Source organism: Trichosurus vulpecula, chromosome 2 (assembly GCF_011100635.1).
Source record: "Trichosurus vulpecula isolate mTriVul1 chromosome 2, mTriVul1.pri, whole genome shotgun sequence".
Taxonomy (NCBI): Eukaryota; Metazoa; Chordata; class Mammalia; order Diprotodontia; family Phalangeridae; genus Trichosurus; species Trichosurus vulpecula.
In genome coordinates, this window is record NC_050574.1 from 70,540,076 (window position 1) to 70,567,624 (window position 27,549).

The 27,549-nt window shown below is 39.9% G+C and overlaps 2 protein-coding genes across 6 annotated transcripts in view; one reads left to right on the forward strand and one right to left on the reverse strand.

Annotated features, from left to right (window-relative positions):
- Positions 1-25,173, reverse strand: RBBP4 (RB binding protein 4, chromatin remodeling factor). 3 transcript variants are annotated; one of them, XM_036742765.1, is made up of 12 exons: positions 24,885-25,173; positions 22,812-22,959; positions 16,408-16,553; positions 8,282-8,455; positions 7,779-7,894; positions 7,489-7,649; positions 7,252-7,378; positions 6,993-7,070; positions 2,242-2,318; positions 2,084-2,141; positions 1,890-2,000; positions 1-1,131 (listed from the first exon to the last, which is right to left on the reverse strand). In XM_036742765.1, exons 1-12 carry the CDS (start codon positions 25,006-25,008, stop codon positions 1,066-1,068), a joined length of 1,386 nt encoding a protein of 461 aa, XP_036598660.1. In that variant the 5' UTR covers positions 25,009-25,173; the 3' UTR covers positions 1-1,065. The 3 variants fall into 3 exon arrangements, with proteins under 3 accessions (XP_036598660.1, XP_036598662.1, XP_036598663.1); XM_036742767.1 differs by lacking the exon at positions 24,885-25,173 and adding an exon at positions 24,337-24,682; XM_036742768.1 differs by lacking the exon at positions 24,885-25,173 and adding an exon at positions 24,337-24,439 and having other exon boundaries at positions 22,812-22,956.
- The window catches only part of ZBTB8OS (zinc finger and BTB domain containing 8 opposite strand), a 12,217-nt gene continuing 9,429 nt past the window's right edge, over positions 24,762-27,549 (forward strand). Inside the window, exon 1 of one of the 3 annotated variants that reach the window (XM_036742769.1) lies at positions 24,762-25,332. In XM_036742769.1, coding sequence (XP_036598664.1) covers positions 25,236-25,332 — 97 coding nt within the window. In that variant the 5' untranslated portion in view covers positions 24,762-25,235. The remainder of the gene's footprint in view (positions 25,333-27,549) is intronic. The other 2 variants (XM_036742770.1, XM_036742771.1) reach the window with 2 other exon arrangements.

Genomic DNA, 27,549 nt, shown 5'->3' on the forward strand with positions numbered 1-27,549 from the left:
TTTTTATGTAGAAAAACAATTTATTCCATCATAAGCACTTACAGTTAGTCATGGACATTAACAGGCTGCTGGTTGGACAAGTTACCCCAAAGGACATCGTATAAAACGAGTGGTCAAGGACTAATTCCATTGTGTGGGGTTTGTTGGAAATTTTTTTTTTTTTTTAAGAAAGGAAAAAGGAAGAAAAGCCATCCAGAATTTTAAAGCCCATGTCAGCTACCAATTGCTCTGTTTTCAGATTACTGGGTAGTCTACCAGTAGTATATCTGTCAGGTAAAAACATACACCTTCTTTATAACCTGGTGGTCCCAAGTTAAAAAAAATTTCACAGAAAGGAAAAAAATAATATGAAAACATAGCTCAAGAAATATACTAGAGAGCAAAACTATATGAAGAGAACAAAGATATTTTGCAGGTACAGCTACAACATTTCACATGGCTGTTTGTCCTCCACCAGATGAGAAGTAGAAGGAGGGAGTAAACAGTCACTAGGGAAGAAAAGGAAACATTAAATAAAACAACAAAAATTTAATAAGAAATTTTGACTGGTTGCAGAGGAAACCAGCAGGGGTAGGCCAGTCTGTAACAGGGATGATCTGTACCCTAGAAGGTTAGCCATGCCAATTTTAGTCTCTGAATCTCTATAAACAAGGAAAACAGTTCAGACATCTTACAATGCTAATACCTCAGTGGTTCAGACTCCTCATTTGGATATAAATCCTACCCCATTCTAATTTTACTTAAATTAGCCTGAAAAACTTGTAGTTATAGCACAGGAAGAAAAATAAAACACTCATGGTCCATTTCCTGTGGCTAAATCAGATTTTAGAACTGGATTTGCTCATAAAAAGCTCTTGGAAAAAAAATTAAATATGGGTCTGTGGTTCCGCTGAATCAGGCCCCCCTCCCCCCTCATAGTTAATAGTCAGAAATCATTCACTCTCTGGGTTAACAGGTACCTATAGAAGAATGTCTGGACAAAAAAAGTCTGTCTCAAAACCAGTGTTATCAATCTCAGGTTGGGAAGAAAGGGGAGTCTAAAAATCAGCACCAGTGCAGACATGTCTAGGACCCCTGTCCCTCTGGATCCACGCTTCCTTCAGGGTCTTCATCATTGTATATGTTCTCAGCCTGCCCCAAACAACAACAAAAGTTAGGAGCACATAGAGAAAGAATATAGGATTTTTCTCTAAGACAAGCTTCCCACCAAAATGTATCAGGTTATTTTTCTAAATACGAGCTTCACCAGTTTCTTCCAGATAACTAATACCTTCAGGTCTATTTAGTTTTATAGCTATTACTCTAAACCCCAATTTATAAACCAGATAAATCAGGGGGTACTCATTTGCATCCCAGAAAAACATACTCTGGGGCCCCTTTATGTTGAAAGCTCCTCGATTTAATGTTATAATTAAATTTACCTTCAACTTTTAAGGGACACACTGACTAGATAAAGCAAGGCATAATTCCTTAATAACTGACCACTTAAAATTAGGGTCATAATCTACACAATGAAAAGAACTTAAGATACTCAGGAGTTTTATTTCACTATTAAATAGTGTTTTAATACATTCAATAAGACATTGCAACTTAGTGTGTTTACTGTAACAATGTTTTCCAAGGTTTTTCAGCAATACTTTCGTTAGTCTTCTCAGAAGCAGAATTATCTGGACTGAGACATTAAAAGCTCTGGCCAAGACCACAAAGTTTGTCAGTGGAAAAGCCTGGAGAACAAATTCCTATCTTCCAGCTTTCCTCTAGCTACTAGACAGGTGAGGGACAAAAGGTTTTAGAAAGACAAACATAAACTTTGGCTCATTTACCTTGCCGATCTAATACCTGCTTCTCCACTTCCCCACTCCCCATCCAAAAGAATGAAAAACACTCACCATCTGCCAGACTTGCATGATATTGTCTTCTGATACAGAACAAATAACCCAAGGTTCATTGGGGTTCCAGGAGAAATCTGATATCTTGGCAGTGTGACCACCATGAATGAACTGAGAGAAGGAAAACTACATATTAAAAGCCAACAGAACCAAGTTATTGGATAGTTCAGAGTACTTTGATTACAGACACCTACCAATAATTCTGGTGGCCCATCTTCTGCATCTTCAGGTGACTGCTCTTCTCCAATTTTACTACAGGAATAAAACAAATTAGAACAAGCTTCACACCATACAGACGTGTAAATGGAAATCTATTTTGATAGCAAAAACTGAAATGATCCAAATGATTTACCTCAAGTCCCAGACATTTAGCCTGCGGTCAGTGCCACTGGAAGCCAAGATAGTTTCATTGTGGGGAGACCACTGAACCTGAATTAAGGAAAGAAAGAAGCAGGAACAGTAAGAATTAGAAGCTTGGTGAAGAAAAAAACTCAAGTTTTCTAAATATTTTTAAATAGAAGAACAATGCAGATTTTAAAATTAGGTCATAGGATTTTAGACTTGGAAGGTACCTTACGGGTCATCAAACCTAACCTCCTCATTGAACCGAGGAGAAAAATGAATCCCAGAGCAGTAAAGTGATTCATCCGAAGCTACATGAACACCAAATGGCTGAAGTGGGATTTGAACCCACTTTGAATCTAAAAGCAATTTTAGATGAATGGTGTATTCAATCAAACTCTAAAATTAAAAGTAAACTACAGTAGCGTTTAAGACTGAACTAAGCTTGAGCATTACAACAACATTTAGAGAGAATGAACTAGAGCCAGATCCTTCCAACAACATTTAGAGAGAGAAACTGAAAGAACAACAATAATTAAGAGCAAAGTGGAATAAATGTTTTTAGATTTTAGCTAGTATTTTTAGATCTGTTTCTCACCTCTGAAGCAATACAATTTGGACCTCAGTACCTGTTGTGCTAAGAGGACATTTGAGATGAATTTGGAAAAGTGAATGCACCTAAGCCATATAAACTTAAAAAACTTTAAAAAAAAAATCAGTGCGGGTGGGGATAATTCTATTTTGAAATCTCCCCCAAAGAAGTCAAAAGATCCAAAGAGAAATCATGAATGATGTTTTTAGCAGAAATGGCAATCCAGAAGAAATCATTATTGAACATATCAATACAAAACATCAAGGGTCCTTAAATTTTTTTTTTTAAAGGGTGAAATGTGGCCTTAAGATTCTCCTCCAACAAGGCATCTGCTATGCTTATGTTAATATGATATAATATTCCTTGGGACAGGCAATCACAGATAATTTTGTTCAACAATCCTGCAATTGTCAATATCAAGCAAGGCATAAAAAAAGGCAAAAAAAAAAGTCTGAGTATTAAAAGGTGTTAGTTACTGTCAAGAGAGATGTTTACATAAATTCCAAATAGAAGAAATTCTCTACAGATGGTTAGGGTCTTTTAAACATTCCTATTTGTAGATTAAATTGTGCTGATTATATCAAGCCCCAGAATATCACAAGCCTCCTCAGTAAAATCTACAGCCACTTAAAGGAGACCAGTTCAACACTCCACACAGGAAAGTCCAAGTGAATAAATACTATGCAGTCAATATATGCATCGGTGGTGGCCCATCAAGTTAGTATAGCAATACATGCCATTTGGGACCGTCAGTGAAGCTGGGTTCAGAACTGAGAAAGTGGCAGAGCTTGAGGGGCTGGATTGCCTTTAGGAAAATAAACAGTGCTATCAGCCATCCCAAGATGCTCCTTGACGTAAAACCCTATTTTTAATACCAATACTCTCCTTATGACTGAAGTTATGGGAAACTCAAGGACCAACAAAGCTTGTATTTGAGATGTGGTATAAATACATCAAAAAAATATATTATAAGGAAAGGAAGTCAGCCAGTCACACAGTAAGAGATGACAGGGGGACAACCTGAACACTGGTACTAATAAAGAAGAAACGTTCTGATACCTCCTCTACCAGTGGATTAGTTACAAATAATTTATGAAAGTATATATATGGCATCATCAACCAGGAAATGGCTAAACAAATTGTGGTACATGAATACTATAGACCCTTACTGGGTGTAAGAAACAATGAATACAGAAAACCACATACAGATCAACACAACTGATGCAGAGTGAAATAAGCTTAACCAAGGCAACAATATACACAATGCCTACCAAAAAATCTAAACAACAATAAAACCAACAAGAAATCCAAAGTGAATGAACAAAAACAAACAAAACAACCCAGGCTCCACAGAAAAAGGATGGCTGGGGTGGGGCAGTCCATGGAGTTGGTTACAGCATATACTTTCAGACCTTCTGGATGTACTACTTGGTCTTGCTGATTCCCGCCCCCCTCTTTTTCTTTAAAAGATGTCTGTTATTAGCTAGCTCTCTGGGAGGGTTACTGGGAGAAATTCCGGTGACATAAAAAACAAGATCATTAATAAAAAAAGTTAGTTTATTTTTATAAAGAACAAAGGTGACACTCCCACTATGGCAAAGGGGTGGATGGATGGACTAGTGGAAAAAGGATCCACCCAGCTAAGAACATGGATCCACAGAAGAATAAAGGCATTTTTACATTAAGAAATCCGAAGTCTTGTGTTCTGGTCTATATAATTTTGTTTTATAAAAGACCATACACCTACTCTATGTTCTGTTAGTCTTGCAACAGCCAACACTATATATAATTTATGGAGAACAATGAGGGTTGAAATAGCTTTCTAGAAAAGCTTCATGAAGGAAGTAGGGCTTAATCCGGGCCTGGATAGAAGGGTAGGAAAGCAGAATGGGGAAACGAACAAAGTAAGTTCAATGGCTCAAAGAAGAGATCAGAACATCCATACCAGACATGGTATGGGCTAGGAAAATGATAATAAATACAAATTGGACAGGCATTGTGGGATTAATTCACCAACGGGGCTTAAAACAGAGCCAAAGGATCTTAAAATTTATATAAGGAGGTAACAGTGAACTACTGCAAATTTTGGGTGTTGCTGTTTTTTGAACCAGAGGCAGTATGTTATAGGGTTAAGAACACTGGATTTGGAGTCAAAAGACTTGGTTTTGTTTCTAGATCTACTACTACCTATGTGCTTTGGGGTCAATCTCTTCATGTCTCTGGGCCTCAGGTTTCCTCATCAATAAAATGAGATGGTTGGTCTAGATCATCTCTAAAGTCCTCTTTTCTAGTTCTAAGTCTATGATCCTAATGAATGTGCTAAGAATGATTAGTCAGTGATACTCTGAATCAGAATTGGACTTCAATTTATTTTCAAGTTTACAAAGTGCTTTATATACAGTGTTTCAATTCTGTGAAATGGGTACTATAAGCATTATCCTAATTTTAAAAATAAGGAAATTGAGGCTCAGATGAATTAAGTGACTGATCTATGGTTACATGCTCATGCCATATATAAAAAGGTCTGAATCCAGGTCTTCCTAGCTCCAAGTCCAGCATTCTAACCACTACGCCAGGTTGCCTTTAAAGTGAACTGGGAGGAAGGGACGGGCAGGCAGGAGAGGAGTGAGAAAAGAGGAAGTAGTACAGTTTAGAAGATTATATAGTAGAAATCCAGATGTGAAGCAACATAAAAAAAAAATTAAATATTTTTTCAGTCCAATGTGTGGATTTTTGTTTTGCTTATCTATATTTATTTGTTAGTGGCTGGTCTAGGACTACATAACTAGAAGTGAGGAAAAAAAATAGGTCTTTTAACCTTTGTAATCAGTATAACGAAGAGCTAGAAGTAAAGCAGTTTTAGATGCTCAGTGGAGATCATCAATTTGCACAAAGCACCAATAGCTAAGCCATGAACTGAGAGAAAAGCACTGGAGAAGGGTAGAACAAAGTCCAAACTTTATTTCAAACATCAGCCATAGACTGATTGGCATAAATTAATAAAGAGAAACTCCCAGAGGCTACCCCAATTAAACAAATGAATATTCTAAACACATGCAATTACATATGCCTGAAAACTGGCACAAAAATCCTTTTGCTGTTTCTCCATTTTCTTCTAGATTATCTGTTTTTATTAATTTCTCCCTGGTCTCTGCTCTATAAATGTTATGCAGTACTAGTTAGAAATGAAATGTGGTTTCTCCAGTTTCTTTTCTCTTTAATATTCTGGTCTAGGTGTTTTATCTTCTTCAGAATATGAACAATTTCAGGCTAGAGACCACATCTGGCTTGATTCAAATGTTTCAACCTCTGTCTACAGCCATTAATAATTTATATTGATGTGGCCATTAATGTTTATTTATCCAAACGGATTTAAATTTCTAGCCATCACTTTACATCTGGACTAATCCAACAGCTTCCTTCTTTGATCTTCTCTCTTGGATAGTCTCACAGGAAACAAAACAACACAACAACAAACAATTAAGCCAAAGTCCCATCCCTAGGGAAAAAGCCTTTTGAAAAAGTGTAATTCCTTCCACTGCTCACAAACAACATCTTCAAAACAAAAAAAAAGCAGAACTGATTCCAACACAAATGCAAGCACATCCAAATCTGACTCAGTACCACTTCAAGAAGCTGTTATTTCATTGGTGTCAAGTAATAACTCATGACATGGACTGTGATCCCTCTAGAGGTTAGCAGTGTGTCTTAAGAGTCATTGTAGCTGAAAAATTCCTAATGCTGTGGCCAACTTGGTAAATTAGTCTCTGTACTTAATGAAGCTTGTTCACAGAAAACATAAATGAAGTACATCCCTGGGCTGATGTTCTAAGGCTGTATCACCTGAAGAAAACATGCTCGAGTTGACACAGCCTTTTACAACCTTTGGGTCACCTTCATATCACAACGAGGGAAAAGCAAGGACTTAGTATAGAAAAATTAAATTAGAACTTCGTTTTTTCAAAACACTATCACAGGGAATTAAAAGTTACAAACCTTTCCAGGAAAGTCCTCTGCAGGTTTATTTATGTGGGACAAGAGAATCTGGTTCTTGTTCACAAGTGGAAAACTTCCCGTGGGAATCCATTTTGTCATGCAAAGTTGGAATGGAAGAGTTTTGTTACCTAAAATCCAGGGAAGATCCCCAATAGTAAAGCAATCATTCTTACCTGGAATATTTCATCCTTATGTGACTCAAAGGAATGCAATTTTAGTTTCAGATTTCTAAGATCCCACAATGCAACTGTCTAGATATAAGAAGAGAAGCAAAGAAATCATTTCACAAAAAGGGGTAGACAAACACAAAAACAAAATAAATAAATAAATCTACATTCCCTAAAAGACCTAACAGCCTATTCAACATAGGGAATTTTGGAAGAATTCATTCTATGCATTTTGGTAAGAGAAATGAAAAACCAAGCACCTTACCTTATCAGCTGATCCTGTGGCAAGAATGAATTCACTATACGGATTGAAAGAGAGACAATTTACTTCGGCAGTGTGGGCATCCACTGAGTGGCTTGGTTTAGAAGTATTGTTTGACCGTGTGTCCCAGCTACAGCCAGAGGGAAGAAACAGAGCAAAATAGCAAGTTTAAGATTGCCTAAGTGTGTAAGTTATCTAAATGAGAGAAAATGAAAAAAAAAAAAATTAAATTCTACATACATCATAAGCTTCTGATCATCAGCAACTGATCCAAAGAGAGATTCATGGAGCAGGTGCCAAGAAACATCTTCAACTACTGCTGTGTGTCCTGTGAATATGGTCTTTGCATCCACTACTTTACCTTCCTTTGGAACTGCACTGATGTCCCACAAGCAGATGGTCTTAAAAAGTAAAAAACTTTTAGATAGAGGAGTCCTCACCACCACCCACCCACACTCCTTGTAAAAATACAAATGACTGATCTCAGTATCTCACTAAGGGAGGTTTCAGGGGATGGGCAAGATACTCACATGATCATCTGATGCACTAAGCAAGTGTCCACTGAGATTTGGGTTCCAAGACAGCCCATAGCCCTCCTTTTGATGTCCACGGAGACGCAAGTCTGGGTTACACTCCCCAGAAGGGTCTGCAAAGGGATAAACTAGTCTTGTCACTTTCAGCCTATGCTGGGCAATGGAAGGACCGTGGCCAAGAAATTCACTATTTTTTTTTGAAAGCTTCTCTTCTCATCCAAGATATTCATTCATTAAGTAACCCTCTCCCACCAAGAACACCCTGACTAAACATGCAATGCATATGTGACAGAAATGCCAACATCCTTTTGATTACAGAAGATTCTTTTTTAAACAGAAGGGAAGAATCCCTAACCACACACAGAACACAAGATGCTAAATTATGCAAAGAATAATTAGCAACTAGGTTAGATTGAAAGGAGCAACATAATCCCATAGTGACTCATTATTTGGAGAACTTTCCTCTGGCACTAGGCATTTCTACATGGAAAAGAGCGTACCTGGCTTTGAAGGGTGCTTGGTATAGTCAAAAACAAGGACGTCACTGGATGGAGTCTTTGTTGCAATGATGCAAGGATTTTGGGGCATATAACGGGCCCTGTTTACTTCACCTTCATGGTTGATCTTGATTTCAATTTCAATTTTCCCACTAACTGAGCCAAAGCCTCCAAATTCTGTAAATACAGGAAAAAACTACTGGGAGGATGTCAAAGCAAGAAAAAAATATTATACATGTGCTAAACAAAGATATAAGCAAGGCTAGCTTCCAGGTACCCAGTATCATACCAGAAAATCATGAAAATCTTAGTGAATGTTAAATGTTGAAAATTAATAATTTAAAAATCAAAAATACTCAATTTTACCACAAAAAGAAGGCTCTTAAGAAATCAGATGAAAACATCTGAAAAGTTGTGAAACACCAGAGAAACGTCACATATTAGTATTATTATTATTATTGTTAGATATTAAGTCTAATAGATGCTAAGCACATGAAAATAGCTATCAAAAACTACTCTTTCCCCCAGTAACTTCCAATTACTGACAATTTCAATTTGTATTTTCTGTTTATAAATCTATATGCACATCAATTCATAAAAATAAGAACTCAGTTTTTTTTTCTTTCTGCTGTCCTGAGGCAGCAGGTGGCGCAATGGATTGGGGGGGGGGGGGGGGAAGCCTGGAGTCAGGAAGTTATTGTTCAGTCATTTTCAGTCATGTCTGACTCTATTTCGACCCCATTTGGGGTTTTCTTGGTAAAGATACTGGAGCATTTCCTTCTCCAGCTCATTTTACAGAGGAGGAAACTGAAACAAACAGGGTTAAGTGACTTACTTATTATAAGTGTCTGGAGGCCAGATTTGAGCTCATAAAGACAGTCTTCCTGACTCCAAATCTGGCCTCAGATACTTATTAGCTGTGTGACCCTAGGCAAGTCATTAAACCTGCTTGCATCAGTTTCCTCAACTGTAAAATGGGGATAATAATAGCACCCAGCTCAAATGAGATACTAATTATAATGTGATTAGCCCTGGACATAGCTGGTTGTTAATAAATACTTATTCCCCCTGCTGGACAGAAACAGAACTACCATGACCAAATTTACTTCCCTAACTTCCAAGTTATATAATCCTAGCTGATATAAATCCAGTAAGCACGTCCTAGAGGTATCAAAGCTACATATCTTTACGGATTATACAACTGCTTAAAAAAGCCCTCACAAGTACAAACTACAAACATGTATCAATCTATGTGACACAGCATACCAGCCATTTAAAGCCAAATTAATGTTAACGTCAGCATGTTCACCTTTTTCTTGTAGTTTAAGAAAACAAAGACAGGACCTGATCAATACACTTCAATGCATTTCTGATCTCACTGACAGAGTCAGCCCTCCCACCATGGAACACAACCTATCTGTGCACCCTCTCATACAATGAGAAGAAAACCAAAAAGGGAAAATAAGAGGCAGTACCTCCACCGAGGAATGGCTAAACAAACTGTGGTGCAGAAATATAATGGGATATTATTGTGCTTAGAATAAACTGCAAGTAAACAATACACAAAATGATGACCACCACAAAATAATCATCTCACAACCCTTTACCAAGGTAGGAGGGCCACAGGTATAGTGTCCTATACACTATAGTATACTATAGTGTACAGATTTTTAGATGCACTGATCAGTTTTGATTTTTTTAAGCTTTTCTTTTTGGAAGGCAGAAGGCAGGGCAATCAGTGTTGAAGTGACTTGTCCAAGGTCACACCATCAGCTTTGATGTTTTAAAAATATTATTTAATTACATTGTTGGTGGAGTTGTGAACAGATCCAGCCACTTTGGAGAGCAATTTGGAACTATGCCCAAAGGGCTATAAAAATGTGCATACCCTTTGGCCCAGCAATACCACTCTTAGGGCTAGTGGGAAAGGAACCTGTAGGTACAAAAATATTTATGGCAGCTCTTTTTGTGGTGGCAAAGAATTGGAAATCAAGGGGATGCCCATCAATTGGGGAATGGCTAAACAAGTTGTGGTATATGAATGTAATAGAATACTATTGTGCTATAAGAAATGGGGAAGATATGGACTTCATAATAACCTGGGAAGACCTACATGATATGATGCCAAGTGAGAAGAGAAGTACTAGGAGAACACTGTACACAACCACAGACATATTGATTCTGTGATGACTAACTTTGATACACTTGGCTCTCCTCAGCAATACAAGGCTCAAAGACAGCTCCAAAGGTCTCATGATAGAAAAAGCTAGCTACATCCAGAAAAAGAACTGTGGAATCTGAATGCAGATTGAGGAACACTATTTGCTCACTGTTTTTTTCCCTCTTCTTTTTTGGTTTTGTTTCTTCTCTCTCATGATTCATTCCATTGGTCATAATCCTTCTTTGCAATTTGACTATTGTGTAAATAATTTTAATGCGAAGGTTTAGGCAGAATCCATATCTGACCGCATGCCGTCTTGGGGTGGGGGGAGAATATTTGAAACTCAAGAACATATAGAACTAAGTACTGTAAACTAAAAATAAAAAAATCTAACTAAAAAAAAATTATTTTATTATATGAAATGGCTCTTTGAGAGCGTGGAAAGTGAAGGATACTAGAATAAATTCTAGTGATGTAAAAAACACTAAAAAGATATAAAAAAAATTTTTTTTCAAAAAGCAGCAATATATTTCTTTTCCTACAAGACCAGAGGAAGGCCTCCAATTCCTTGGGTAGACTCTCTACCAAAGATGAATTTTAAAGAATCTTTTGGGACGAGCACACACACCCTTATAAGTCATGCATACATACACCCATTTGAGGTTAGATCCGGGACAATGGTCACTGAAACACTGGGGGCGGGTCCTCTCACAAGTTTCCACAGGCTGGTGCAGAGGAATTATTTTCCGGTTATTATGTAACTAAAGTCCAAGCGTACAGAGGCAGCACTGAGACACGTAAGTATCTCACATATTGGCATGATCGTCAAGCTGGATGTTCTGGCCCTGTGTGTGCCCTGGATTTGCCAGGCTTCAAAATGAAGTACTAATCCAGTATAGAGAGAAGACTGGATTTAAGGGCAGAGGTGTGGCCAGCGCCAAGATGCTTTTCTTCTTTGGTTCCCCAGTCTTTTCCTATGTAAAACAGGAGGATTCAATTTAACAAGCACTCAACCTACCAAGTACCTGCCCAAATGCAAAACTCAGGCTAGGTGCTAGAGATACAAAGGTTTTGTGCTTTCGAGAAACTCCTATTCTACTGGACATTTCTGGCGTTGCTCAAAGTCAACCCCCCCCAGCCTTATTACCACCATTACCCTGACCTTAGCTTCTGCTAAAGTCCCATAAGATGCTTTTCCTATGACCAGTGCTCAGAAATGCCAAACAAGCAGTAAAAACTCAGGCCCCTGTCTTCCCCTCCAGAGTTAAATCCAACGAAATGGCAATTATATCCCACAACTTCCTACCTGTGTACAATATAAAAAGGAAAACAAATAAAAGTTAACAAAACTATTTTTCCTCAAACAATTTTGGAAGTTAGTCTATGATGCAAATTTTATTGTCTATTATTTAAAACATAAAAACAAAATAGTAAAGTATAAACCAGAGACAAGGTCACCTCAGAACTACAGATATTTAACTTAGTCACAAACTAAAAAGGCTACAGCACTTCAAAAGGCAATTCTATCAAATGAACTACCAGCCAGCTTTTACACCGTAGGCAGGTGGTCTTTAAAGTTCTCAAAGTCTCAAAATACTTTGATATATTTAAATTATTCAACTACTTAACTTATTGCTTGAAACCAGGAAAAAAAAAGAGGCCAAAGTCTTTTTTAAAAGTTACAATTGTAACTGCAAGGGTATGTAAGCAAAATAATAACGTTCAAGAATGTTGTTAACTTTCACTCTTTGGAATGACAGAGCAGAGACTATGCTCATTCACGTGTATGGTTTCCTATGGGATTCCTGCGGATACCCATTGAGTAAGTTACTTTTGTTTGACAAAAAAAATTTTTTTTTAACAAAATATCACTTCCAAAATTAACATCTTTACTAAATCAGTTAAGAAACGTTCACTGTAGAAAGTTAACACTGAGGGTTTTAAAAAAACCAAAACACTTTTTAAAAACATAATACATACATTAGCAGCAAACTACTTTTGAGGTTTCCATTTTCAGCTGTTTTTTTGCATAAACAGTATACATTAGCAGGGAATGTCAGAGTCCAGTCTTTACTTTGATTCTGTAATTTAGGCCTTTCAGTGCAAGATAATTTATGACGTATATGTTAGCACTCACTCCAACAAGTGAAAATTAAAAAATGCACAAGGGAATCCTGCCACTACAAAGTTCTGAGACAGACTTTCTGGCTTAAGAATTTGTTATTACTTTAGTCTCACCTCCTTCTTATGACATAAATCATGAGTGCTACACATACATGTAAACTCACCCCCTCCTTACTCTGTCTGCTATGGACAACCTGGTATTTGGTTTCTGAGTGGGTTCTGGGAAATTTTGGTGACTACACAATATTTAACTAATCCAATAAAAACTCTTTGAACTCCAGTTGCTTTTCCATTTTTTTTTCATATCTAGCAGATAATGGTGCAGGTATGTCACCTGCAAAAGTGCCAAAAATACAGAGCATAAACCTTTAATTTCTTATATGCACAGAAGAGGATATTTAAATACCAGAGAGAATATTCGATGAAAGAATACTAAAACATGATGCTAAAAGAAAACAGTTCTTTATCTGGAGTGAAAATTTCCACCTAAGCTCAATAAATTATTGGTAGTTTCCACTATAAACATATGCATTCTATTAATCACAAAGGCAAAACTTTTATTTTTTTTGTTTTTGTCAGTGTTCACATTTTCACTACTTTCACTACTAGTGTTTCTTTGAAAATGTTTTATACAATTGACAGTTACTATTTACCTGAAATCAAATGAGGTCTAGAAGGCTGTAGGTGTCAACCCATTATTTTATCCCCTCACTAATCAACTGCAGGACCTTGGAGAGAGGCCAGAAGACTCCACTTGGTTGCTCTGGGAGATCAAAAGCTGCCCTCCTTAGAGCCATCCAAGAAGCTAGATTAATTATAAGGAAACCTCAAACAGAACCACCAAGGTAGGTCCACTGCCAATATAGAGTAGAAGAAAGTGAAAGACACATGTGGTTAAGACCACAAGGACACAAGAAACAGTTCCATCTCTTTAAACCTTAAGCCTATTTTAAAACTCTCTTGCAACCAGCACTTGTTAACCGTGGATCTCGACTCTGAGAAAAAACTGGCAAGAGTAAAAGATTTTTGAACCCACAACTCCTAAAAATTAAAAATCAAACAGGCAATGAATCTGAGGTGTTTCTGATGGCACTTGACCCTGTTGCATCTTTCAACTTCACTGTAGCCTTGGTTCTGCACACAAAGCACACCACTTTGCACTGCACATGCCCTCAGGCCATGCAACACCAACCAACTATGGCAAAGGAGAAAACAGGTCGCATGTGGAAAAAGTTTAAGAAACCCTAGTATAGACACTAAACTACCACTGAAAGCTAAAGGTTTTGTTTTGGTGCCAATAAAACACAGGTTACCCTTCTAGCTTTATAAGGCTCTAAATAACTATTTTAGTAAAAAAAAATTTTAAATGAAATAGCTCATGAATAAATGAAAGCTCAAACTGACATTAAAAAATAGGAAAAATAAAAACTAGAACACCAATATTTTTTTAAAAAGACAAGTAATTTCATCAGTATGGATATTCCCTTCACTTAGGCAGATTATAACTCCTCCACACTATCTCAATAATTCCCATCATCATATGGTAACCAATGTTCCGCTGAAAATTTGCCCTCCCTTCTTCTAAATTCCCTCTACCTTTTGAGGGCACTATCAATCTTCTAGTTGCCTAGGTTGGCAATGTAAATCATCCTCTACTCTCCCTCAATTCTACCTCTTTAATGTCTTTCATTCATGCCTGCCTTCCTTCCCTCACAGAGCTTCCATGCTAGTTTCAGCCTCCTGACTGGTCTTCCTGCCTCCAGTTTCTTCCCTCTAATTCATCCTCCACGCAGATGCAAAAGAGATAGCAGAAAGCACAGTCCTGCTATGTCATTTCCCTACTTAAAAAACTTTCATGGCTCCCCAATGCCTCTGGGATAAAAGAAAAACTCCTTAGTTTGGCATTTAAACCCTTCACAATCTGACTCTAGTCCCCCTCCCAGCCTTACTGCACATTACTCCCTTTCACACACTCTATGTCCCAGCCAAACTGGTTTTCTCATTGCTTCTTATATATGACGCTCCACCTCCCTTCTCTGGATCTCTTTTTACAAGCTGCTCTCCACGACTGGAATGTTCTCTCTGTCCTCATTTTCCACTTCAGTCCCTCTAGCTACTCTCAAGACTTAGTGAGCTCAAGTGACATGTCCTATCTAAGCACTATCCTGATTGTTGCTAGTGTCCTTCCTGTCCCCCTGCCAAAATTACTGTGCACATTTTCTCCAGGAGAATGTCAGTTCCTTGGCATCAGGGACTCCCTGATTTTGTCTCTATATCACCCCAGGGTCAGTACAGTATAGGTACTTAATAAATGCTCACCTAGTGAATGAATGTACACTTAGCTAATTTGGCCCTATGCCAGAGTCCACTACAAAACCATCAGGGCTTGTACTCAGATTGGCTAGCTTTCAAGAACTTAACCTCTACACAATAATGAGAAACTGGAATAGAATTCCAAAACCCAGGAGGGGGGAAAAAGGAATAAAAAGGCGAATAAATGAAAAGTAAAAGAAACTATGGGAAATATAAAAACATTTAAGCTGTTGTAACATACGTAAGACTACAAAAATTCAGATTTGGCAGAGTTCACCACCAAACTGCACTCAGAACAATTTTCAGGCACACGCGATAACAAACTTGCTTTGGCTAGAGGCCCATGACCAAGACACACATAGAAAGACCTTGATCAGAGTTCCTTTTGGCAGTACACTGCTAACCCAAGAATTGAAAGTCGAATTGTACAATTATTTTGAGGAAAGAATGCCTACCAAAGGACTAGAGTAGAAAGCACATGCCTTAGATGAAAGAATGGATTATGATCAATACACACCTCTTATATGGAATATTCAACATGTAATATTATTCAGACTAGAGATGCGGGCAAACAAATTCATCTTCAGTCTGGGACAATTGACTCAACTTCTACCCTTCCCAAGGGAAAGCTATTAATGTAATACATCAGAAGTACTTAAAATCTTATGGTCAATAAGAATAAGATAGCGTTCAATGGTTGACTTTTAGTGAATACACATTGTACTTTCCTTATAAGCTTAACTTCCTTCAGACATATATTCCTTCCTTGTCATACAGATTATCAACCTATCCAAACAGATGTTTGCATCCTCATTTCCTCTGTTGTTTGTAGCTTGATAATATAAAATAGAATAAAAAAACTACAGCATGCTGGTTTGTACACTTCAGGGGCTAAATAAACACTTTGTTGAGTTAATATGAAAATTCAGGAGAGATTAAAGGGATGCCTGCACACCTACTAACCCTTCCTACACTGCTAGCCACACCATTTAACAAAAAGAACATCAAATGGGAGTCAAGATACGTTCTTTTCTGGTTCTGCCATTTTATAATTTTGATTAATTCTAAACTCTCTTGGCCAAATTGTCTTCATCTAAAAAACTGGGTTAATACTACCTACCTTACCTATTTCTCATGGCCGTCGTTAACATTAAAACATTTTAAAATGTTTATGTATTGGACAATGTAACATATATTATTGACATCTCCAATCTCACCAGCAGACAAAAACCAATCTAAACAGAGCTCTGACTTGGTGTCTGTCTCTTATTTATTGCTATTATTACGCCAGGATTGGGTGTTGGCGGTGGGGGGGGGGGGGGGGGGGCCACTTCTATGACACAGAGGTAAAGGTACATTCAAGTGGACAGTTAAACTTTTCACTCTATTGTAAACCAACAAGGATACAGGACATTTTGCTTTCTCAATCTAAAGAATTACTAGTATATTTTATTTTGTTAAGTGTTTCCCACCACTCTTACAAAAATTCACGAAATAAAATGCTGGAAGCAAAATATACTGTGAATCTTACCTCCTTTCTCACTGTCATAATGAGAGGCATCAAACTGAGCATCATCATTGGGGAGCTGCACACTGGCTATCACAAGATGGTTCTGTTCATCTGATGTGTGTGTGCCCAGGACAAGTCGATGAATGCTGAAATCTTTCCCTTCAGGTCTGCAATAGCAAAGGAGGTTACTCTAATTAATCTCTAAGTTTCGTGTCTATGAAATGGATGCTTTAAACTTAGGCAAAAGACAGTAACATAACCAGTGACAGAGTGGGAGAATTATAAGTGTATTCTTTTGTATCTTCCGTAGTGCGGGCACATGGCAGGCACTCTGAACAATGGCCTGACTTTATCAAAGTAATTTGGGGAGAACCGAAGAAGCCAACGCACGAGGATTCATGCATTAAACAGAGGATGATTTCTCAGAATGAGAAGGAATCATAGACTATCAGTGAGTTTAAGAAATACCTGAAAAAGCATCCCTTCTAAAACATGCCTTATAAGAAAACCTTTGATTAAAGATCTCCAGTTAAGATGTGAACTCACTACTTGTCAAGACACTCATTTCATTTTTTGTTTTTTGTTCAGTCGTTTCCAACTCTTTGTGACCCCATTTGGGGTTTCCTTGGCAAAGATAGTGGAGTGATTTGCATTTCCTTCTCCAGCTCATTTTATAGATGAGGAAACTGAGGCCAACAGGGTTAATTGACTCATCCAGGGTCACACAGTTACTAAGTGTCTAAGGCCAGACTGGAACATGAGTTTTCCTGACTCCAACCTATATACCCTATCCACCTTACCACCGAATTGCCTATTTCACTTTTAGGTTACTGTTACAGTTTTTCCTTATATCAAGCCCACCAGTTTCTTGTTACAACTTTGACACAATGTTTCTAGTTTATCCTTCTGAGGTCAGAGACCAAACCCAATCCCTCTTTCCCACCATAGCCCTTCAAATGCATATAACATTGTTACCTCCTCTCTATCTTTTTAAAAACTTTTCTTTATTATTATGAACTTGAAAGATATCTTTTCTCGCTAAACATGCCAATCATCCTATTGCACAGACCCAATTGAGGTCTTTTAACACAATGTTCACCCTTCTCTCAGTTATCAATATTTTCCCTAAAAGGTGGTACCTAGGCTTGAACACTACTCCAGATGTGGGTTAACAATGGAGGGTTATAATAAGACTATTGTCTCTTATTCCTGAAAGTTAGGCCTCTCTCAAAGCAGACTAATATAATATTCATTTTCTGGATTTCCCATCTCACCACTGACTTAGCTTGCAATCTGCTAAGACTTCTAGATTTTTTTTTTTTTTTTTTAGATTACATGCTATCTGGCTATGACTCTCCAATCTTGTATTTGTAAAGCTTGTATTTGAACCCAGGACTGTATGTTTATTCTATTTGCTCCTCAATACCACATTCAGGTTCTCCCCTTGTCTCCATCACTCAATAACCTCTCTTCTTTGAGGCTTATGCTATTCATATCTACCACTCAATCAAAATCCTGGTAGCTGATGGCTACAGACCCCCAGGTCACCACTACCTTTCTTTCCTCAATGAGTTCAAAATCTGCCTTACAATTCTGTCTCCTTTCCAATTCTTGCCCTCATACTAGGGACTTAAACATACACATTCTCCCTCAAATATCCTAGCCACTCAGTACTCCTTGACCTACTCGCCTCCCATGAGCTACTTCTCTACCCCACCTCAGCCACACACAAAGATGACCATACCCTTGATCTTCCCAGAACCTCCATGTTCAAGAATTCTGAAATCCCCTTACTCAACCATAATCTATTAGCTTTTTACCTCTCCTTCTGCCTTCCCTTATACAACCCTACTCTTCATCTGCTCTGTAACTGCCAATCCCTTGACTGCTCCATTCTCACTCAATCCATCTACTCTTCATTACCCGCTCTCTACTCTTCTCCCCATCTTGACTTCCTGATGAACCAATTCAACTCTATATTGTCCTCCTCTCTTAAATCCCTAACTCTTTTATCATATTGCTGAGTACATGCCCACCTATGCTTGAGTCTTTGATCGCTCTAACCATCTGTTGCTTTCATTCACATGCTACTGTATAAAGATAGAAAAAAAAAATCATGCAACTGTTCTGACTAGGCCCACGACAAATTTGTTATAACTCAACCAGGCCTTCACTGTGGCTAAGCGATCCTACTATACCTCCCTTATCAACTCATTGTCCCACTCTCCTCAGCGGCTCTTCCAAACCTTGTCATCCCTCCTCAAACTTCCCATGGCTCCTCTTCCCTCTGCTCTCTCAGGTGAGATCCTTGCCTCATGTTTTACAGAAAAAAATCGAGGTCATTCACCATTAACTCCCTCATTTTTCTCTTCCTAATCTCCCGTCACTCAGAAGCCTTCTCCTACCCTCTCCTCTTTCCCTCATTTCACATGATGAAGCAGCCTCATTTCTTATCAAGGCTAACCCTTCCACTTGTTCAAGCAATCCCATTCCATCCCATCTCCTCCAACAGACTGCCCTCCTCTGTGTTCCCCACTTTCTTAAACTTATTTTCAATCTTTCCTTCCCTACTAGCCCATTTCCTATTGCCTAAAATCATGCCCATGTCTCATCCTTCCTGAAAAAAAAAAAAAAAACCCTTCATTTGATCCTGCCATCCTTGGTCCTCTGTCTCTTTTGCCTTTTGTTCCTAAACTCCTCAAAAAGGCCATCTATAACAGGTGCTTACACTTTCGCTCTTCTTGTTCTCTTCTCATGTTATTACAATCCAGCTTCTGACTTTATTTCCACCAAAACTGTTTTCTCCAAAGTTGCTCATGATCTCTTAGTTGTTAAAATCCAATGATCTTTTCTCAATCCTCATTCTCTCCGTAGCCTTTGACACTGTTGACCACTCTCTCCTCTTTCAGGATACCAGTCTCTCCTGGGTGTCCTACCTATCTGACCACTCCTTCTGTCACCTTTGCTAGATCCTCTAATTGTAGGTATCCCTCAGAGTTCTGTCCTGGACCCTCTTCTCTTCTCCCTCTATATTATTTTACTTGGAGATCTCATCAATTCCCATGGATTTAATTACCATCTCCATGCAGATGATTTTTAAATCAGTCTTTCCTGCCCCAATCTCTCTGCTGATCTCCAATCTTGAATCTCTAACTGCCTTTCAGACATCTCAAACTGGATGTCCAGTAAACATCTAAAACTCAATAATGTCCAAAACAGAACTTCTTAAACTCAATGTCCAAAATTGGACTCATTATCTTTTCCCCTAGCCTCCCCTCCCCACCCTCTAATCTACTTTACCTATTACTGTAGGGGGCAACACCACCCTTCCAGTCCCTCAGCTTCACAACCTAGAAGGCATACTAGATTTCATACTATTACTCACCCCCCATATCCAATATATTGCCAAGGTTTTTATTTCATCTTTTTAACATCTCTTGAATAAGCCCTCTCTTCTCTCCTCTGACACTGCCACCACTCTAGCACAGGGCCTCATCACCTCACATCTGGACTATTCCAATAGCCAACAGTGGGTCTGCCTGCCTCAAGGCTCTCCCCACTCCAATCCATCCTCCACTCAACCACTAAAGTGAATTTACTAAAGCACAGGTCCGATTACATCACTGTCTCCTATCACCCCCCAAATCCAGTGGCTTCCTATTGCCTCCAAGAGTAAATACAAAATCAGCTGTTTGGCATTCAAAGCTCTTCATAATTAAGGCCCCTCTTACCTTTTTAATCCTTACATCTTACTCTCCAACATGTATTCTCCAATTCAGTGACACTGGCCTCCTGGCTGATCCTTAGACTAGACACTCCACCTCTCAGATCTGGGTATTTCTCTGTTCCACGCCTGGAATGCTCTCCTTTCTCCACTCTGACTACTAACCTCCCTGGCTTTCTTTAAGTCCCAACTAAAATCCCGTTCTATAGCCCCTCTTAATTTCCATGCGTTCTCTCTATTAATTATTTCTGATTTACCCTGTACATAGCTTGCTTTGTATATATTTGTTTGCATGTTGTTTCACCCATTAAATTGTAAGCTCCTCTAGGGCTGTCTTTTGCCTTTTTTTTTTTTAATCCCTAGCACTTAGCACAGTGCCTGGCACATAGTAGGCACTTAATTTAGATTTAGCTCAATGTTTTATACCTCTAAGACCTTTTCAAATTCTGATTCCATCTAGTGTATTATTTACCTCTCCTAGATTGTATCTTCCACAAATTATATAAATATGCTATATGTTTTTATACAAGTCATTAATAGAGATGTTAAAACACTACACCCTAAACAACACACCCAAAGAGATCCCTAGGGAGATCCAATAGAGATCACCTTCCAAGCTGACACCGAATCATTAGTGTTTACTCTCTAAGTCCAGACATTCAACCACTTCTGAATTCATCAAAAATCAGCAAGGCTAGAATTAAAGAGCTACCCACATCTGCAAAATGAGGTAGGAAAAAAAAAGGGAGATACCTATTTTGGTGGTATTTAATGCAAACGACCACAAATTATTGAACAGATGGACAGATTACCGACTATGGAATGAGAAGTACTTGTTTTAAACCCTGCCTCTGACATTTATTAATTGTAAGATTGGGGCAAGTCACTTTACCACTTTGGGCCTCCATTTCCTCAGCTATAAAAAGTCTGGACTCGAAAAAACAGACTTCAGTAGGCACACAATTCAGGATAAGAAAAAAAAATACACCTTTGTTTTCACTGATATCTAACTGAAACCTGGCAATTTCTTCAACTGTAAATTTAAAATAAGCTATACTATTCTGAGGACTCCAGAGGCTTTTTTAGGCTGCCTAAAGGGTACAAGACACAAAAAAGGGACCCTATGACTATGCACTTGCTATGTGTATCTTTAGCGAAGTTCTTATTCTCAAGAAGTTTACTTTCTATTAGGAAAATATAATATGTATACATATAAGTACGTGTTATAATTTTAAATATAGACAGGCAAATCAGAACAAGGCAAAGGCCTGCAATGATAATAATTATAATAATGATGATGATGATGATGATAGCACCAGCCCTGTAGTCAGGAGGACCTGAGTTCAAATCCTGCCTCAGACACCTGACACGCTCACTAGCTGTTTGACCTTGGGCAAGTCACTTAACCCCAATTGCCCTGCTTTCCCCCCTCCAAAAAAAAAATGCTACTTGATATTATATAACACTTTTGAGTTTGAAAATTGCTTTACCAATATTTTGATAAATTACATTAGCTCTAAAAGAAACACGGTAAGTAAAATTTTTATGATCTATAGCTTTAAGTACTTCCTCAGGTTACTGATAACATACAAAGGCAGTGAGCTTTACTGCTATGCTACTAATACAGTAAAGACTAGAAATACTTTTTGAAGGCTGATACTTCTTTAAAACCTATTTTAACATTCTCAACACACAAATATTTATTGTGCTGGCTAAATGCTAGCACTATTTCTGCACAGAGAGGCTTCCTGGTCAGTGCTTTACAGAGTTGGAAGGGACCTTGGAGATGTTCTAAGATCAACCCCTCATTTTACAGATGAGAAAACTATATATGGCTAAGTGATTTGCCCATGGTCCCACAAAATCCATCATTCTTAGAATTATGCTCTACTTCAGTTGGCTACAACCTCCGCATGAGTACTCAGCTCACCAAAAAACAAAGCCAAAGTATTCACTCTTCACAGCGGTGCTAACTTGTGTGAAATTACCCAAACTATTCTGCCTCTATCTATCTATCTATCTATCTATCTATCTATCTATCTATCTATGCTAGTCACACACACACAAATACCTACCAACTGATTTAGACATAGCCAGGTGGTGTGGTATAGAGCGCTGGACACAGTCAGAATCTGACCTCAGGCACTTAAGCCCTAGTTCCTCATCAGTAAAACGGGGATAAGAGAATTTACCACGGGGCTGCTATCAAGATCAAATGAGACTGACAAATGTAAAGCACTATGGAAGTCTTAAAACACTATAAAAGTGTTATTATTGCTATACCGCCTCCCTAAGTTATGGGATGGGGTAGAGGGGGAGGGCAATGGACATACTCCCATCCATTAATTGGTAGGATCCTTACCGTGGAAAAAAATAAATTTGGTTCCAATCACAGACTATATCCTCAAATCTAGGACAGCTAAGTGGTAGTGGCTGGACTATTGGACCTAGAGTCAGGAAAACATGGTTCAAATCCAGCATGGGGCATTTACTAGTTGTATAGCCCCAGGCAAGTCACTTAATTTCTGCCTTAGCTTCCTCATCTGTAAAATGGGAATAGCAGCTACCTCCCAGGGTTGTCACGTGTTTTAATGAGATATTTGTCAAGCTCCTTGCAGACAGTAAAGATCTATGTAAGAGCTCACAATTAGTATTTTGAGGTCACTCCTAGTCCTTTTAACCATTAAGATATTCAGATCACCTGGTTACATCCGGAAGCCACTGTGCAGTCAGGCTGGGCCATTCTAGGGCATGGGTCATCACTAAATCATACAGAAATGGAGTATTTTTTTTCCATATTTTATACTCTTCGTTGATCACTCGTTCTTCCACAGCATCATCAAAGGCTGCTAAAAAATAAAATAAATGGAGTTAACCTCTAGATATAAGTACTTTGAAAAAATTATCTATGACACACACTTTTCCCCTCAGGCAGCTTGAGAGGGACAGTGATATCCAGCCCCTTGTACCTCCAAACCTTCCCTCTTTCCCATTAGTGTGGGACTGGAAAGAACTACAAGCTCATTTCATAGGTTTTATGGCTGGAAAAAGCTTTTTGGAGATTGAATTCAGCCCGTTCCTTTTTCAGATGAGTAAACAAGAGCCAACACAAGAAAAAGATGGGACTGAGCCAGTTTACCCTGACCAATGTTACTGTGTGCTTAATACAAAGAAGGCACTAAGGATACAAAGATAAAAAAAAATACCCATCCTTCAGAAACTAACATTCCTGGAGAGTGAGCGGATATAATACCTATAGGTAACTAATGAGATTGTTTCAAGTTAGAGTGGTAACAGCTAGGGAGATGAATGTATGGAAATGTCCAGTTTATTAGAGTTTGTTAAGTTCAGAATAAACTTTTAAAGGCTTCTCACGTGAGATAGGAAGTAAGATTCCCCTTGAGGAAAGTGCATTGTAGATATAAGCTTGTGCAAAAGCTCAGAGATGAAATACATAATTAGGAGAACAGCAGACAGACAAATATGGATCCAACAGGGATGCTTAAAGAAGACCAACGATGGAATACGTCTGGAAAGGTTAGGCTGGCGCTGGATTATGAAGGGATTTAAATGTCAGCGAGGATTTCGTACTTTATCCTAGTGGTAAGTGGGGAGACGCTGGAGAACGTGAGCAAGGTAAGATTAACAACCACACCTGCGTTTTAGGAAGATTATTTAAGAAGCTGGCATGTAAACTGAAGAAAGAGGGTTCGTTCCACCCAAAAGTAAGGACTAGAACTCGAGATCGTCAGACCCCCAAATCCCATTTCCAAGCTTTCCAAGGTAAACTACTTGTCCAAGGTCACACAGCCAGCGTAGCAGCGCCGTAAGTAGTTAGGGACTTGTGTTCCATTTCTGCCTTTGCTATTCGCTACCCCAGTGAACTTGGGCAAGTCCCGTGCCCTGGTGCGGCCTCAGTTTCCCCAACTGCAAAAAGCGGGAAATGGAATCTACGCTCACTCCGAGATGGTTGCAGCGAACCCCACCCCCCAGCCCCAGGTGGGGCAGCGCTGACCCCTGGCCTCCTTCCTGGGGACGGACACGTAGACGAAGCGGAGAGGCCTGCGGGAAGATAGCAGTCCCGAGACACGGGGAAAGCCCTGCCCGCGGGCAGAGAGGACGCTTCTCATATCCCTCCCTCCGCGAGTCGGGGAGGGCGGACTCGGGTTGCAGGGAGGGCCCTCTCCTCCGCGCTCGGCCCCCTTCCCTCCCCCTGCTCCTCTCACCTTCCTTGTCGGCCATGGCGGGCGGAGAAGCTAACGGACGGAAAGACGGGCGGAGGGGCCGGGGACTCCCGGGGTCGCGAAGCCGCGAAGGGGGGGGTGAGGGTGAAGGGGCGGGGGGGGTGGGGAAGGCTCGACGGCGCTCGCTCCGCGCGCGCGGCCTCTATTGTTTCCTGCCGCCCCTGCGTGTGGCCTGAGTCGCGCACCTTCGCGCCAACGGGGGCCAATCGAAACAGGCCCAGGCCAAACGGGAGCGGGGAAGAGGGAGGAGGGCGCCCTGATGGTGGCCAATCGGAAGGCGCGTCGGCGCCTCCAGCCGGCTTCGGCATCGCGGTCTACTCCCCTCCCCCCACGATTTGGCACCGCCCACTCTTCTCATCGCGCAGTCGGGTTGTGGAAATTAGCGAGCGCGCGCAGCCCGGCCGCCCGGGAAAACGGTGGGTGGTCACGTGAGCGAGGCGGTAGGGGGAGGGGAAAGCTGGAAAACGGGGAGGCTCGAAGCTCCCCTGGGAGGCGGCCATTTTCCGAAGTCAGGCTCCATTAAAGCTCACCCGAGCTTCTGGCTTTGACCTCCTTCAACAGGAGAGTCCCAGGATCCCCCTCCATTAAGGCGAGAGCGAACCCGGGACCCTTTACTGAGGGAAGCCCAGCTTCTTTCCTCGGGGGCGAAGGCATCCTCACTTAGACCTACAGCGGCGTAAGGGCTGGGGGTGCTAATTTAGCCCCCACTGCCGCCCGGGTCAGCTCCTCCTACTACGTGATAGGGTCTAGGGTCAGCGGCCGTAGCGAAGGATGGACAGAACGGAGGTCTGGCCCCTTAAAGGGCACGCGTCGCGGGGCGGGGACTCCGGGCGGAAGCTGCGCAGGCGAAGGGCGGAAGTGCACTCCTGGGCACAGTAGTCATGGCCCAAGACGGGGAAGACGTGAGGGACTACAACCTGAATGAAGCGCAAAAGGCGATCAAGGCCAAGTACCCTCCGGCTACCCGGAAATACGAATGTGAGTGAGCTTCCTCTCAGATTTTGAGCCCTCCTAGCGGGGAGGCCGCCTTTTTAGCGTGGAGATCGGCCCCTCACGAGGCGTGAGAGCGCCACGGAAGGAGTCCTCGCCCTATACCGCCAATGGCCCTCGGGCTCTTACCGTCTTATCGCACCCCTATTTTACAGAGGTGTAGCCTGAGGCTCAGAGAGAGCCAGAGCACACTCTCAAATCCCATCCTCTGTCGGATCAGTCCTGGCCCAGTTTCCTGCACGCTGTGTGACCGCAGACAAGTCCCTCCCCTTGTCTGAGCCTCAGCGTCCTTTTCTGTAAAAGGCTAGATCACAGGATCATAGAATTAGAATCAGAGGGCATTTAGTCTACTCTCATTTTACAGATGCTGAAATAAGATCTTTTCCAGCGTTACATTTTATGATCTTTCTCTTCGAGGGCCCTTCCAACCCTAAATGTCCTGCATTTAGTCCATTCGACCTTTAGAGGAATCTCTAGGTACTGCTGCTCACGACTTAATCTAGTTGAGAGGAAAGCCTTGAGTTGTAGAACAGCTTGAGTTCATTTACTAAATAGTGTAGAAATAAGCAGGTTATGTACGAAGGGAAGTTTGGATACTAGCTTTGGGGCAGTGAAATCTTTCGGAAGTACGCAAATTAGTTCATTAATAAAATGAATTTGAATTCATTAATGAATAGAATGACACAGTAAAAGAACCAGGATCTGAAAACAGAGGCCCTCAGTTTGAATCATTCTCTGCTACTTAACCTGTGTGACATTGAGAAAGTCAATTAGCCTTTCAGGTCCTCAGTTTCCTTATCCGTGAAATTCTATGACTGATCTCTTAGCGTGGTGTATTGAATGGAAGGGAATTAGAGTTACTAGTCTTAGAGTCAGAAGTCTAAAGTCAGTGGAAAACTGTGTTCTCCTGCCAAACCACTTAACTTTTCTGAGCCTGAGTTTCCTTATCTGTTAAATGGTAGTATTAATACCCTATCTACTTCACAGAGTCATTGTAAGTAAATTTCAGATCTATGTAGTACTATATAAGCAAGGTATTATTTGTGTCTTGGGGCACACTTTTGCAGAGTTTTTTTTTCTTTGCTTGTTCATTCATTTATTTATAACATTCTTTTTTTGTAAGTTCCAAATTCTCTCCCTACAGTCCCTCTCCCATCCATTGAGAAGGCAAGTGATATGATACCTGTTATATGTATGAAGTCATGCAAAACATAGGTCTGTATTAGCCATGTTTTACAGAGTTCTTGTTTTTAAAGCTTGAGTTTAAGTGTATATTAAATATGAATGTGTACACAATATACATTTAAAATTCTTTTAGGGGTTTTGGGGTAAGAGTTATAGGATCATAGATTTAAAGTTAGAAGGGACCTCAAAGGTCATTGGTCCAACCACTCATTTTACAGATGAGAGCGTGGTCCCAGAGGGGTTAAGTGTCTTTCCTAAAGTCATACTGGTATTAGAGACTCAGCAGAGTTTGGAATTTGAACTCAGGTCTTATAACTCCAAGTCTGACATTCTTTCCATTGGATCACACTACTATACTAAAATAGGAGAAGCTGCTGAGTAAATTTAAAGGCAGTCAACAAGTATCTTGTTTAGTGTCCATTGTACGAGATGAAAACCAAATTCATACATATTTGAGCAGCCACTATATGCAAAGGATTATACCAGCTATTTTCCCTTAAAGAGTTTATGGTCTAGTTGGGAATCCAGGACCAGTATGTATAGAAGAATTAGAGAGCATTATAATAATATGTTGTTTGAGTGTTAAAATTGTAGGTTGCTACAGGAGTTCATCAAATAGGGACATAAGTGAAGACGAGTTAGGGAAGATGGCTTGGAAGAGGTGGAACATAAACTAGGCTGGATAGATTTTGACTAGGCAAGAGGAGAAGAGAGATGGCATCCCAGTTGAGGGAAATAATCTGATTGTGAGCAGGGAAATGAGCATGGCATAGTTATGTGATAGCATGGAAACTACCCAGACCAGAATAATAGGTTGATACCTTTTGGGGGAATGATAGCGAATGGTAGGGAAGAGTCTTGAAAGCAAGGTAAAGGAGTTTGGATAGAAAGTGTGAAATAGAGCTCATGTAATATTCCGTATTCAGCCTGGTGCAAGTCACATTCTGTGAGTTTCCTTTCTCCAAGTATTTTTAAATGGGTGAAATCTAGTTAAAGTAAACCTCCAGGGCAGTCTTGCTG

Coding starts and splice junctions, on each gene's coding strand:
- RBBP4 (XM_036742765.1), bottom strand. CDS start 25,008: ATGCCTTCGCCCCCGAGGAAAGAAGCTGGGCTTCCCTCAGTAAAGGGT. Junction 2,142..2,241: donor CTAAATGTCTGGGACTTGAG/GTAAATCATTTG, acceptor TTATTCCTGTAG/TAAAATTGGAGAAGAGCAGT. Junction 2,001..2,083: donor ATGGGCCACCAGAATTATTG/GTAGGTGTCTGT, acceptor TCCTTCTCTCAG/TTCATTCATGGTGGTCACAC.